Source organism: Bos indicus, chromosome 18, assembly GCF_029378745.1.
Source record: "Bos indicus isolate NIAB-ARS_2022 breed Sahiwal x Tharparkar chromosome 18, NIAB-ARS_B.indTharparkar_mat_pri_1.0, whole genome shotgun sequence".
NCBI classification, from domain to species: domain Eukaryota; kingdom Metazoa; phylum Chordata; class Mammalia; order Artiodactyla; family Bovidae; genus Bos; species Bos indicus.
Window position 1 is genome coordinate 57904386 of NC_091777.1, and position 13666 is coordinate 57918051.

The following is a 13666-nucleotide window of genomic DNA, read 5'->3' on the forward strand; positions in this document are numbered from 1 at the left end:
ACACAAAGAACCCAAATACTTGATGGTGTCACTAAGTTGTTGAGCCACACTGAAACTGCCTACCTCCATATTTCTTTCCATCATTTACTTTATTACTTATAGCCAAACTAACCTTCATTGATGCACTCCTTACATTTCCAGTGAGAAACTCAATTGGAAAAGGAAGTCATCCTGCTCGGGAGAGCAGTAGCAAGTCCTGAATTTCACTGGCCCCAGACATTTGATCAGATGACAAATACTTAAGGATGTTTTTATGCCAAACTCTGTGTTAAATGCTGGTGATAATGACATGGTCTCTACCTTCGTATAACTCTCAGTTTAGAGAGGAAGTCAGAGGTTAAACAAGTAATTACATATTTACATACAAGAAGCAGGAAGTCCAGAGCCTCTAGGACTCAATTCATAGCCAAGGCAGGTTTGGGTCATGGGTTAGAGAAGAGTCCTTTAAGATGGTAACAGTTCCCTTTGTACTTGAAATATTAACGATGTAGAGCAAAGAATCCTGCTCCAGGTGCAGTAAACTCTAGAAGCAAAGGCCTGGAGGCAAACTAAAGTATGGAGAAGAGAAGCAGGGGTGAAATTTCTGGAAGGAGAGGTTAGAGAGGCCAACAGAGGCCAAACCACAAAGCTTCAACAAAGGTCTCAATGAGGAGCTTGGATAATATCTGAAGGGCAATGGGCAACCCTAGAAGGGCTTAAAGAGAAGAGGTATGTGATCTGATTTAAGATGAAGATTCTGGGAGCTGGATGGGGCGTAGCCTGGAAGAGGCAAACATGGATATAGGAAGACCTTTTCAGAGAATGAGGCAGGGCACCCTCTCCAGCTCCCGGCCGCACAGACCCTTGCCCGCTTGAAGGCTGTACAAACCACACTGTTCAGTTAGCAGGAGTCTCTCCCAGCCGTGGAGCCCTATCTCCTTAGTTGCATGAATACAGGGAGAATCTTCCTGGGCGCTGAGAGAGGGAGACCGGAAGTCCCACTTTCCAGGTCGAACCATCAATCACAGTGGGACAGGAAGTCCCTGACTGCTACGAAGGCGAAACAGGAAGTCCCACCCCCAAAGTCCTGCACAGAGCGAGCCACTCGCCTGGCTCACACCTGTGTAGCTGCCCGAACGGTTTTGGGGCCCCCACCTGGAGGCATGCCAGTGGCCTAGAAGAGAGAAGAGGGACGGGGAACAACCACAAGAGTTACCCTGGATGTGACATAACTCACCCTTTCCCAGTGCTAGCTCGCACCATTCCAAAATTAGCTGAGGGGAATTTCCCCATTTACAAAGGGGAAAAAAGGTCTAGTCACCCTTGGGAGAAACAAGGCATGCAACAACTCAAATTTTATGGGGAAGAGATGTTCTGTCCTACTTCAGAGAGAAAATGAAAGCTTTCCCAATTTTTATGGAAATGAATGAAGGCATTTTGGGGAAATTGGAATTTCATGCATATATATATATATATATATATATATATATATATATACACACGATGGAAAGTCCTGTCCAACTTCTGTGTATCAAAAAAAAAAAAAAAGAGGGGGAAAATCTATCAACTTTCTGAACCAACAAAAAAAGCTGGAGGAAGAGAACTCTGACCATCTCCTCTGCCTGACTAAAACACAAAAATTTCCACCCCCATTCCAGGACCCTGGGGCACCCATACTCACTGGGTGGGCCCTGATTGGGCTAGGGTTCTCCAGCGGTACTTTGAGGGGCAGAGGCTGTGGGGTGTGCACTGGGGTCAAGCTCTGCACCTTCTTTTCTGGTTGGGGGACTACAGGGGTCCACGTGCCAGGTTGCTTCTTTTTCTTATGCGCCTCTCCTGGGAAAGGGAAGAGGAAGAGAAATAGGAATGCTTGATTGGCTGTACTCACATGCCCATTCAGTCAATGGCAAAGGAAGCTGGGCTGAAGGTGGATTAGATGGACTGGAGGTAACTGCTGCTGATTGGTTCAGAGGCTGAACCAGTGGGACTCTTTCCAGGAGTGGGTTCCCCACGTACTTCGAGAGCGGCACAGACAGCAGATGCACAGGAGGAGAAGAGCTGCCAGGAGTGCCAGGCCTAGTAGGGACCCCAGAACGATGCCAGCGATGGCCCCGGGGCCCAGGGTGGGACCTGGAAGAAACCAAGAGAAAGGGAATAAGGGGAACGGAACCAAAGCCGGACCTGTTTCCTGAGCCTTCTGCCTCAACCCTCCATTCGTCAGAACCCAGGAATCTGAGACCCCTTACACCTCAGTTCATTAAATGTTTCCTGAATGACTGTGGTGTGTCTGGCATTCTGTCAGGCGGTGAAGATCCATTGGTGAGCAAACCAAGATACCCACTATCCTGTGGGTTGATATTAATATTAGGAGGGAAATCAGAAACGAATGGGGAAATATATAACATAATTACAGATTGTGTTCAGAAGAAAAAATAAATGAGCTATGAGAGAAATTTGCTTTTGATGTCTCTGCTTTCAGGAGCAAAATCAGACACATCACTTTGCTGGCAAAGGTCCCTACAGTCAAAGTTTTGGTTTTTCTAGTTGTCATGTACAGATGTGAGAATTGGACCAGAAAGAAGGCTGAGTGCCAAAGGATTGATGCTTCTAAATTGTGCTAGAGAAGATTCTTGAGGGTCCCTTGCACTTCAAGGAGATCAAACCAGTCAATCCTAAAGGAAATCAACACTGAATATGCATTGGAAGGACTGCTGCTGAAGCTGAAGTGCTAATACTTTGGCCACCTGCTGCGAAGAACCTACTCTTCGGGAAAGACCCTGATGCTGGGAAAGACTGAAGGCAAAAGGAGAAGGGGGTGGCAGAGGATGAGATGGATGGATGGCATCAACCAGTGCAATGGACATGAACTTGAGCAAACTCCTGGGGATAGTGAAGAACGGGAGTCTGGCATGCTAGCAGCATGGATGGGAGTCCATGCTGTTGCCTTAGACACGACTTAGCCACTGAACAACAACAAATGACAAAAATAACGGAAGAGGAGGTGACATTTAGAAAAGTTGGTGAGGGAAGGTCCTCAAGGAAGTAACATTTGAGCAGAGACCTGGGGAATAGGGAGCCAGGCATGCTAAACAGGGAGACAAGGGTGTGCCAAGCAGAGGGAACAGAATATGCAAAGACTCAGAGGCAGGAAAGAGTTATCTGTGTTCAATGAAGGCCAGTGTGGGTGGAGGATATGGAATGAAGGTGGAAGAGGTAAGGGTTGAGGTTAGAGGGATTAAGAGGGGCCAGAGCCTGGGCATGAAAGGCTTTTTAAGCAAGGTAGCAGCAACATGGTCTGATTTGCATAACTTTGGCGTCTACTTGGAGGATGGATTGTAAGCTGGCAAGAGGGGTCATAAAGACACCAGGAAAATGGCTACTGCAGTCCAGGCAAGAGAGGACTGTGGTGTCTGACCAGAGTGTAGAAGTGAAGATGGAAAGAAGCAGATGATTAAGAAAGCATCTTGGAATGGAATTTGTACCCTGCTCTTGTGTGAAAATTGTATAAATTTTAATTATGTTGGATTGGCTCATAGTGCTTTTCAGATCTACTATATCCTTCTACTTTTCTGTCTATACATTCTATTAATTTTTGAGTGCGATATTGAAAGTACAGCTAAATATCTTAATTTATCTACTTAAAAAATAATTACAATATATAGTTGAACTACGTGTAACTTTCTTCTGTATTTTCCAAGTCTCCTGTAAATGTATTATCATACTTTCATAGTTTAAAAAATAAAAAATTTAAAACTCAAAAAAAAAAAAAGCATTTTGGAAGGAAGTGATGGGACTCTGGAGATATTTGGGATGTTACAGGTGATGTCAGCATGTGGGTGGTACCATTTTCCAGGATAGAAAGACTGGGGAGTTGACAGGAGAGGGGTGGGCAGGGTAGAGTTTGGAGAAATATCAAGAGGTTTATTTTGGACATGTAAAGTCTGAAATGTCAGTTGGACATTAAAAGTGAAGATGTCAAGTAGGGAAGTGGCTTTTCAAGTCTGGAGTTCAGAGGTCTGGGCTGGAGATCAGACATTTGAGCATCATCTGAGTATTGATGATATTTAAGGCAGTGAGAGTGGAAAGGCCACACTGGGGAGAAATATAGGTGGAGAAGAGAGCTAAGGAAGGACACATCCAGTACTTAGAAGTGGGAATATTCGAAACTACTGAAACCCCCGCGCTTCACAACTAGAGAGTGTGCGCTGCCACGAAAGATCTTGCGCAATGCAATGAAGGTCCCATGTGTTGCAACTAAGACCAATGCAGCTAACTAAATCAATAAAAATTTTGAAAAGGAAGTTGGAGAGTGTTACTAATTGTCTCCTCCCCCAAAAGATACAGTACCAGTGAAGGTGACTTTACTTGGAAATACAGTCTTTGCAGATGTAATCAAGTCAAGATGATATGCAAAGACTTCATTTCCAAATAAGGTCACACAGGGACCTATGTATCTACATTTCCCCTAGCATCACTCCTCGGGCCCTTTGGGGTCATTAATAAGTGAAATAAGGGTTTCTTGAACATAAGCCCTGACATACCATGACAGTTGATCTGACAACTGGAACAGTTTCAAAGTAACTAACAGGCAAGATATGCTGGACAAAGGGATGACTCACTTCCCAGGTGAGATGGAGTGGACGACGTGAGATCTCATCGCGCTACTCAGGCATGCAATTTAAAACTTCAGCTCAGTTCAGTCCTTCAGTCATGTCCAACTCTTTGAGACCCCATGAATTGCAGCACGCCAGGCCTCCCTGTCCATCACCAACTCCCAGAGTTCACTCAAACTCATGTCCATCCAGTCGGTGATGCCATCCAGCTATCTCAACCTCTGTTGTCCCCTTCTCCTCCTGCCCCCAATCCCTCCCAGCATCAGAGTCTTTTCCAGTGAGTCAACTCTTCCCATGAGGTGGCCAATGTACTGGAGTTTCAGCTTTAGCATCAGTTCTTCCAAAGAAATCCCAGGGCTGATCTCCTTTAGAATGGACTGGTTGGATCTCCTTGCAGTCCAAGGGACTCTCAAGAGTCTTCTCCAACACCACAGTTCAAAAGCATCAATTCTTCGGCACTCAGCCTTCTTCACGGTCCAACTCTCACATCCATACATGACCACTGGAAAAACCATAGCCTTGACTAGACAGACCTTTGTTGGCAAAGTAATGTTTCTGCTTTTGAATATGCTATCTAGGTTGGTCATAACTTTCCTTCCAAGAGTAAGTGTCTTTTAATTTCATGGCTGCAGTCACCATCTGCAGTGATTCTGGAGCCCAAAAAGATAAAGTCTGACACTGTTTCCACTGTTTCCCCATTTTTTCCTGTGAAGTGATGGGACCAAATGCCATGATCTTTGTTTTCTGAATGTTGAGCTTTAAGCCAAATTTTTCACTCTACATTTTCACTTTCATCAAGAGGCTTTTTAGTTCCTCTTCACTTTCTGCCATAAGGGTGGTGTCATCTGCATATCTGAGGTTATTGAATATTTCTCCCAACAATCTTGATTCCAGCTTGTGCTTCTTCCAGCCCAGCGTTTCTCATGATGTACTCTGCATAGAAGTTAAATAAGCAGGGTGACAATATACAGCCTTGACTCCTTTTCCTATTTGGAACCAGTCTGTTGTTCCATGTCCAGTTCTAACTGTTGCTTCCTGACCTGCATATAGGTTTCTCAAGAGGCAGGTCAGGTGGTCTGGTATTCCCATCTCTTTCAGAATCCAACACACACCTAGGGTAACCGGCAAATTTGGCCTGTTACGGAATGAAGCAGGGCAAAGGCTAATAGAGTTTTGCCAAGAGAACACACTGGTCACAGCAAACACCCTCTTCCAACAACACAAGAGAAGACTCTACACATGGACATCACCAGATGGTCAATACCGAAATCAGATTGATTCTATTCGTTGCAGCCAAAGATGGAGAAGCTCTATACAGTCAGTAAAAATAAGACTGGGAGCTGACTGTGGCTCAGATCATGAACTCCTTATTGCCAAATTCAGACTTAAATTGAAGAAAGTAGGGAAAACCACTAGACCATTCAGGTATGACCTAAATCAAATCCCTTATGATTATACAGTGGAAGCGAGAAATAGATTTAAGGGCCTAGATCTGATAGATAGAGTGCCTGGTGAACTATGGACGGAGGTTTGTGATACTGTACAAGAGACAGGGATCAAGACCATCCCCATGGAAAGAAATGCAAAAAAGCAAAATGGCTGTCTGAGGAGGCCTTACAAATAGCTGTGAAAAGGAGAGAAGTGAAAAGCAAAGGAGAAAAGGAAAGATATAAGCATCTGAATGCAAAGTTCCAAAGAATAGCAAGAAGAGATAAGAAAGCCTTCCTCAGGGATCAATGCAAAGAAATAGAGGAAAACAACAGAATGGCAAAGACTAGAGATCTCTTCAAGAAAATCAGAGCTACCAAGGGAACATTTCATGCAAAGATGGGCTCGATAAAGGACAGAAATGGTATGGACCTAACAGAAGCAGAAGATATTAAGAAGAGGTGGCAAGAATACACAGGAGAACTGTACAAAAAGATCTTCACGACCCAGATAATCATGATGGTGTGATCACTCACCTAGAGTCAGATATCCTGGAATGTGAAGTCAAGTGGGCCTTAGAAAGCATCACTACGAACAAAGCTAGTGGAGGTGATGGAATTCCAGTTGAACTATTTCAAATCCTGGAAGATGATGCTGTGAAAGGGCTGCACTCAATATGCCAGCAAATTTGGAAAACTCAGCAGTGGCCACAGGACTGGAAAAGGTCAGTTTTCATTCCAATCCCAAAGAAAGGCAATGCCAAAGAATGCTCAAGCTACCGCACAACTGCACTCATCTCACACGCTAGTAAAAGTAATGCTCAATATTTTCCAAGCCAGGCTCCAGCAATATGTGAACCGTGAACTTCCAGATGTTCAAGCTGGTTTTAGAAAAGGCAGAGGAACCAGAGATCAAATTGCCAACATCCGCTGGATCATGGAAAAAGCAAGAGAGTTCCAGAAAAACATCTACTTTTGCTTTATTGACAAGGCCAAAGCCTTTGACTGTGTGGATCACAATAAACTGTGGAAAATTCTGAAAGAGATGGGAATACCAGACCACCTGAACTGCCTCTTGAGAAACCTATTATAAATCGTTTATATCTGAGATTTTCCATTTAATATTTTCAGACTGCGGCTGACCCCTCGTAACTGAAACCTCGGAAATCAAAACCGAGGATAAAGGGGCTACTGTATCTTTTGCAGGGGGGAGCACAATTCAACCAATCAAGTCAAGATAAGATCATTAGGGTGGTTCCTCATCGGATATGACTTGTGTCCTTATAGGAAGACAGAGACACATACAGGGAGGAGGAGGAGACTGTGAGAGGCTGAAGGCAGAGGCTGGAGTAATGCCAAGGATTGACAGTCACTATCAGATGATAGAGAGCTTCCCTGGTGGTTCAGCTGGTAAAGAATCTGCCTGCAATACGGGAGACCTGGGTTTGATCCCTGGATTGGGAAGATCCCCTGGAGAAGGGAACAGCTACCCACTCCAGTATTCTGGCCTGGAGAATTCCATGGAGTATATAGTCCATGGGGTTGCAAAGAGTCGGACACAACTGAGTGACTTTCACTTTCGCTTTATCAGAAGCTAGAAGGAGGCAAGTGAGGATTCTTCGCAGAATCTCAGAGGCAGGGACTTCCCTGGGGTCCTGCGGTTAAGAATTTGCCTACAATGCATGGGATGAGATCGGGGGAACTAAGACAATGTGCTTTGGGGCAACTAAGCCTGTGGGCTGCAATGAAGTCCCAGTGCAGTCAAAATTTTTAAATTAATTAAAAAAAAGAATCTACCTTATTCAGATGGGATGTGCAGTTCGATCCCTGGTCAGGGGAGCTAAGATCCTACAGGCCACAGGCAGCTAAGCTCCGTGGGTCACAACTAAAGAAAAGCGCACACGCTCTGGAGCCCAGGTTCCACAAGAGAAGCCTGTGCACCACAAGGAACACACAGTACACGGAAAACAGAAACAAAAAACAACTCAACAGTCTCAGAGGCAGCGTGACCCTGCACAGACTCCTGGCTTCCAGAGTTGGCAGAGAATACATTTCTGTTGTTTCTAGCCACACAGTTCAAGGTATCTAATTACGGCAACCCCAGGAAACTAATGCAGAGAAAGAAGGAAGATCCAACTAAAGAGTCTTGAGAGGGGGAAGTCCAGGAGAAAGGCTCCAACTCACCGACCCGGTAGATCTGGCTTTGGGAGGGCGTCCCTGGCTGGTCCCCCAGGGTGGGCAGGATACGAAAGACCCAGGTCCTGGGATTCTGAAGAGGGAGGGGCACCACAGCTGAACGCTCCCGAGGCCCCAGGATGAGCAGGGAGACCCAGTCCGAGGCGATGGCTCTGCCCGGGTCAGGGGCCTCCACCCGTGCCTGGATCTGGAAACGGCTGACCAGGGCTCCGCGCTCCACATCCCAAGTCAGCACTGCTGCATCCCGGGTTCTCTGCAGCCTCCACGAGGAGATGGATGGTCCTGGAGGGGTGAGGCGGGAGGTCAAGGTGGAAGCTGGATTCACTGGTCCAAGAGGGAGAGGAACAGGGGTCACAGACCTAGACTTCTAAGTCCTAGGAGCAGAGGGTCTGGAGACCCCAACTCCTGGATCTAAGACAGGAAGAGAATGGGGGCCTGGACTCTTGGGTCTGAGGGAGCAAGGGTCTGAGGGTTCCCTGGAAAAAGTGACTGAGGTCCAGGATTCCCTGAGGGATCAGGGATCTGGGGGTGGGAGTCCTAGGGTCTGGGGTTGGAGGAGGCCCAGGACAAAGATTTCTGTGTCTGAAGGATGAGGGGCTGGGGGTCTGGAGCCCTAGGTCTGAGGGAGGAACTGGCTGGAATCCCAGTCTCCTGGGTTTCGGAGAAGAGAGATTCTGGGAAAAGGTGGGACTCACCAATGAGGGTGATCTTGTCGACCCCAGCACCCAGCGCCCCACTGCACAACACGGAGTAATTTCCCAGGTCCCAGTCCAGGCTGAAGTTGCCAATGAGAAGTCTCCGCCCATCCTCAGTGAGCTGCAGGCGTCCCCCACCTCCTGGGGCTATGGGCCTCCCTTCCCTGGCCCAGGATGCTCTGGAAGGTGGGGGACAGCCAGACGCCTGCAGGGCTACCTCTGCCTCTCCAGACCGTGTCTCCTCTACGATTGGGTGAAGCAGGACCTCTTGGGGGGCCTCTGTAGCCGGAAGAAACCCGAGCAAGAAAGTCAAAGAAGGAGTCCTGTGCCCTTTGGTGAATCTAATAGGGCACCTTAGCCACAAGAGGAAGATCTGCCCTTTCACTCTCTCCCTCATTCATTCGTCTGATTTCCTTAACGAGGACTTATGAAATACATGCAGCAGACCAGGTCATATTATTCTCAACCATTTGTTGCTCTGAACACTTGGGAAAGTGTCAGTTCTCTTGGTGGGTCCAGGAAAGAAATTTTGGACCGGCCCCTGCTTGAGGTATAGAGAAAACCTCCGAACATCTGTAGGGTTGAAAACAGAGGAAATCCTCCTCCCTCGAGTCCTGAAGGAGCAAAGCAGTACCAGCTCCTCCTCGAGGGAAACAGTAAGGAAATCCCACAGGCTCTCACCCGGGATGACAGTGCACGTGCGCGTGGTCACCAGGTGGCGAGCAAGGCAGGTGACGGGGACGCCGCTGAGCCGGGGGTGGGCGGGGACCACTGCCTGGAGCACAGGGGACGCCAGTCCCTCCTGGACGCCTTCGGGGAGACCCTGGAACTTCAGGGAGGCGGCAGGGGCCCCGCCGGGCCACGAGCAGCGGAAGCGGAGGCTGCGATCCCCAGGACCCCCTTCGACTGAGCACTGAGGGGACCCGGGGGGCAAATCTGTAGAGGAAAGGGAGAGATCAAGGGGTCAGTCGGCTCTGTGTCCGTTCCCCCCCCCAGCCCCTTTACTCTTCTTCTTCACCTGACCCCGCCCCGTAGGCACTGACCCCGCCCATTCTCGTGTAAACCCCTCTCGCTTTCCGGCAACCCCAGGGCTAAGTGGACAGCCCCACTGCCTGTCGCCGATTTCCTAAGGAAGCTTCATCTTGCCACTCTGATTCTTTTCCTTCCGCTCGTAGCCCCGCCCCCTTTTCTAGCTCCACCCCTTCCACCAGGGTCTCGGGTCCCCTCTTTGATTACTCTGAGTAGCCTCTTCTTATTGACCCCTTCCCTTTTGTTGACACCCCTGCCCTTCCTACTGGGCCTGCCCCCTTTCTAAGATGACCCTGTCCCTTTCTAGAATGAATCCGCCCCTTCCTCTGTGACTCCGTCCCCTTTCCCAGGTAACTTCTTTTCCTGATCCCAGTTACTGGCCCAAGCAACTTAGGCCCTTTCCTATCTCCTGCTGCTGCTGCTGCTGCTGCTGCTGCTAAGTCGCTTCAGTCGTGTCCGACTCTGTGCGACCCCATAGACGGCAGCCCACCAGGCTCCCCTGTCCCTGGGATTCTCCAAGCAAGAACACTGGAGTGGGTTGCCATTTCCTTCTCCAATACATGAAAGTGAAAAGTTAAAGTGAAGTCGCTCAGTCGTGTCTGACTCTTAGCGACCCCATGGACTGCAGCCTACCAGGCTCCTCTGTCCATGGGATTTTCCAGGCAAGAGTACTACTTTTTGTCATTTACTTTGTTGTTCAGTCGTTCAGTCATGTCCGACTCTTTGCGGGCACATGGACCGCGGCTCACCAGGCTTTCCTGTCCTTCACTATCTCCCGGAGTTTGTTCAAACTCCTGTCCATTGAGTCAGTGATGCCATCCAACCATCTCATCCTCTGTTGCTCCCTCCTCCTCCTACCTTCAACCTTTCCCAGCATCAGGGTCTTTTGCGATTTACGTCCGCTGCTTGATTTGTTGAGACTGCCCCTTGCCCAGGAGTCCCCGCCCTCTCGGTGCTGACCCAGGCCCTTCTCCTCGCCATCCTTGCTCCTCGCCTTCTCCTGGGCATCCCTGTTCCTCTACAGAGATCTCCGCCCCTCCCTGTCGGCCCCGCCCCTCCATGCTGGCCCCGCCCCCTCCAGGAGTCCCAGACGCTCGCTGGTACCGCCCCTTCTCCCGGGCATCCCCGCCCCTCCTTGGTGGCCCCGCCCCTGCATCCTGCCCAGCCACACTCACCAGCCACCGTGAGGTTGAGCAGTGAGCGGCGGCGGCTGCCGGTTCGCGGGTTCCTGGCGATACAGGCGTAGGCGCCAGCGTGGCCGGGCCTGACCGCGGGCAGCAGGAGGCGTGGGCCGGTGGGCACGGCGGCCTCGGCGGGGTCGGCCAGACTCCAGGTGATGTCGGCCAGTGGCCGAGAGGCGGCGGTGCAGCTCAGGGTCACGTTGCTGCCCGCGGTGACATACAGGGCGGGGTTGGCATCGCGGTTCGAGGAGACAGTGATGACCGGCAGATCCGGGCCATCTAGGCAGAGGAAGGGGGTTGAAACCGCGAAGGTCGGGGTCATCTGGGGCCGCCCCAGGATTTACGAAGACTAGACATCCTCCCTAGGGACTCCAGGAGCCTGAGCCCTCAGATCCGTGTCCCCGACCGGAGGCTTCCCCCCACTCACAAAAAACGCTGACGTCGGCCGCGGCCTCTGTGTGGCCGAAGGGGCTGTGGACGCGGCAGGTGTACCGGGCGTGGTCGCTGCGCACCGGACGCGCGATGAGAAGCTGGTCGCCCTCTGCGCGGATCCGCGGTGGCTCCGCTCCCGCAGACCCCACTGTATCCAGGGCGCGTCCGTCCCGCGTCCAGCTTAGCTCCCCGCGACCCGGCCCCCACCCCATGCAGCGCAGCCGGAGCTCTGCTGCTCCTTCCTGGGTCTCCGGAGCCTTGGGCTGCATGGACAGCTCGGGCAGGGGCTCTGGGGGAGGGGGCATGGGCTCAGGACTAGGCTCTCAGGCCCTGCTGCCCTTAGGTCCGAGACCCAGTCCCTGCCACCTCTTACACCCAGGACCTGGCCCAGCTGAGTCCCCGTCTTAGCCCTCCTCTTAGCCCCAGGAATCCTCTTCTCGCAGACTGAGTCCCCAACTCTCTCCTCTCCGGGACTCAGGAGTCAGTGCCCCCAGGAGTTTTGGTCCCCAGGTCCAACTTCCCTCAAGCATTGGCCTTGACCCCCAGCTCCTCTTCAGCCTCTTCCCAACCCAGGAGTCCTCTCCCTTGTCTAGAACCCTTGCTCTGGGGAGGACACAGCCGCAGAACAGCGGTAACCTGCCCACCAGCAGGCCCCTGCAGTCAGCAATCTGGAGCTCAGAGCCCACTTACCATACACACCCACCGTGAACTCCCGGATCTGCCGCGAGACCCCGGCCTGGATGACCTCCACTGTGTAGACCCCAGCATCCTTCAGCTGAGCAGAGGTGAGCTCCAGGCCCCCTCGGGCCTGGTCAAATCGTAGGCGGTCTCGATAAGTGGGGTCCAGGCTAGTCAGAGGGGCCCCTGGCCCTAGGCCCCCCGCTGCTAATACCTTGGAACCTCGGCGCCAAACCACCAGAGGGGGTGGGGAGCCAGGGCTGGGGACTGGAACCAGCCGGAGCTGGATGGTGGTCCCCACCAGGACTGCAAGAGGCTCCCCCGCCTGCAGGGGGAAGCTTGTCCCTGCATGAGTCTCTGAGGACACTTTAGAACCCAGGCTCTGTGCAGAGAACTCAAGATCCCTGTCCTCAGGGGAGTATTTTGAAGCTGGGGCCTCCACAGAGACTTTAGTATCAGGGAAGTGAGCAGAAATGCTGGAAGCTGGGGTCCTAAGAGACAAGGAAGGCTCCCAGCTTGGGGCAGCAACTTGTGAACCCAAGGTGTCAGGAGATACATTGGAACTGGGGATTCCAGAGAAGGGTTCCAGATTCAGATTTTCACTCTGAGCAGAAATATTGGACCCAAAGGAATCGTTCAAATCCAGCCCCTTGGGAGACCATTCGGAAAGTGGGGTATCCGTGGAGACTTTTGAGCCTGCCGTCTGATCTGGGAATTTCCAGCTGGGGAGATTGTTGGAGGGAATTTTCGCACCCGGGCCCTGGGAAGAGCTTTCTAGGTCCGAGGAGAGACTGGTTCTCTGAATTTCAGAAGAGGCTTGGAAGGCGAGGACCTCTACTCCAGAGGCTGCAGAGGAGAGAAGGGGAGGGTGGTGCTGGGCTGCAGAAAAGGGGGCTGGTGGGGAACCAGCTGAGCCGGGGGCTTACCCAGGAGCAGGAGGAGCCGCAGAGCCTGTGAGGTGTCCATGGTGCTGGCCGCACCCGCGAGGATACTGGAGCAAGACCCAGGGCCTGCACTGATCCCTCTGGGGTTGGACAGGTCTGACAGGACTGGTAGCTTCCTGGGCGGGGAAGAAAGACAGATGTAGTGGGAGGTGCCAGGATCCCCCACCCGGATCTGGTGGCTGAGCCACCGACCCCACCCAATTTGTCCTCATCAGCTGGTCCCAGCTTGGGGTGGGGTGCCTAACCTGACCCCTGCACTCCCCACTTGCCCAGGGTTGGGAGCGGGGTCGGGGGTGGGGTGGAGGGGAGATGGTGAGAGTGGAGTCCCAGCTGGAAACTTAGTAGCAAGCTTGTGGAGAGGAGCAGTGGAGGTGAAGCCAGGAAGACTGCCTGGAGGAGGGTGAGGCGTGCTTTCAGAAAGCCCCGCCTCTTAATGGCTGTGGTCTCGTTCCTCTGCAGCCTCCTGGCCTCCGGTCCACTCCGTCCTGCCAG

The 13666-nt window shown here is 51.3% G+C and overlaps 1 protein-coding gene across 1 annotated transcript; it reads right to left on the reverse strand.

The window, feature by feature from the left end:
• Positions 1–70: 70 nt before the first annotated feature.
• VSIG10L (V-set and immunoglobulin domain containing 10 like) lies at positions 71–13289 on the reverse strand. The gene is made up of 10 exons (XM_019980142.2): positions 13157–13289; positions 12243–13076; positions 11548–11841; positions 11115–11399; positions 9592–9846; positions 8911–9189; positions 8204–8497; positions 1996–2109; positions 1661–1815; positions 71–1153 (listed from the first exon to the last, which is right to left on the reverse strand). The coding sequence occupies exons 1-10, from the start codon at positions 13194–13196 to the stop codon at positions 1094–1096; spliced, it is 2610 nt and encodes an 869-aa protein (XP_019835701.2). The 5' UTR covers positions 13197–13289; the 3' UTR covers positions 71–1093.
• Positions 13290–13666: the final 377 nt, after the last annotated feature.

Coding starts and splice junctions, on each gene's coding strand:
- VSIG10L (XM_019980142.2), bottom strand. CDS start 13,196: ATGGACACCTCACAGGCTCTGCGGCTCCTCCTGCTCCTGG. Junction 13,077..13,156: donor GCGGCTCCTCCTGCTCCTGG/GTAAGCCCCCGG, acceptor TCTCCTCTGCAG/CCTCTGGAGTAGAGGTCCTC. Junction 8,498..8,910: donor CGACAAGATCACCCTCATTG/GTGAGTCCCACC, acceptor TCACCCCTCCAG/GACCATCCATCTCCTCGTGG.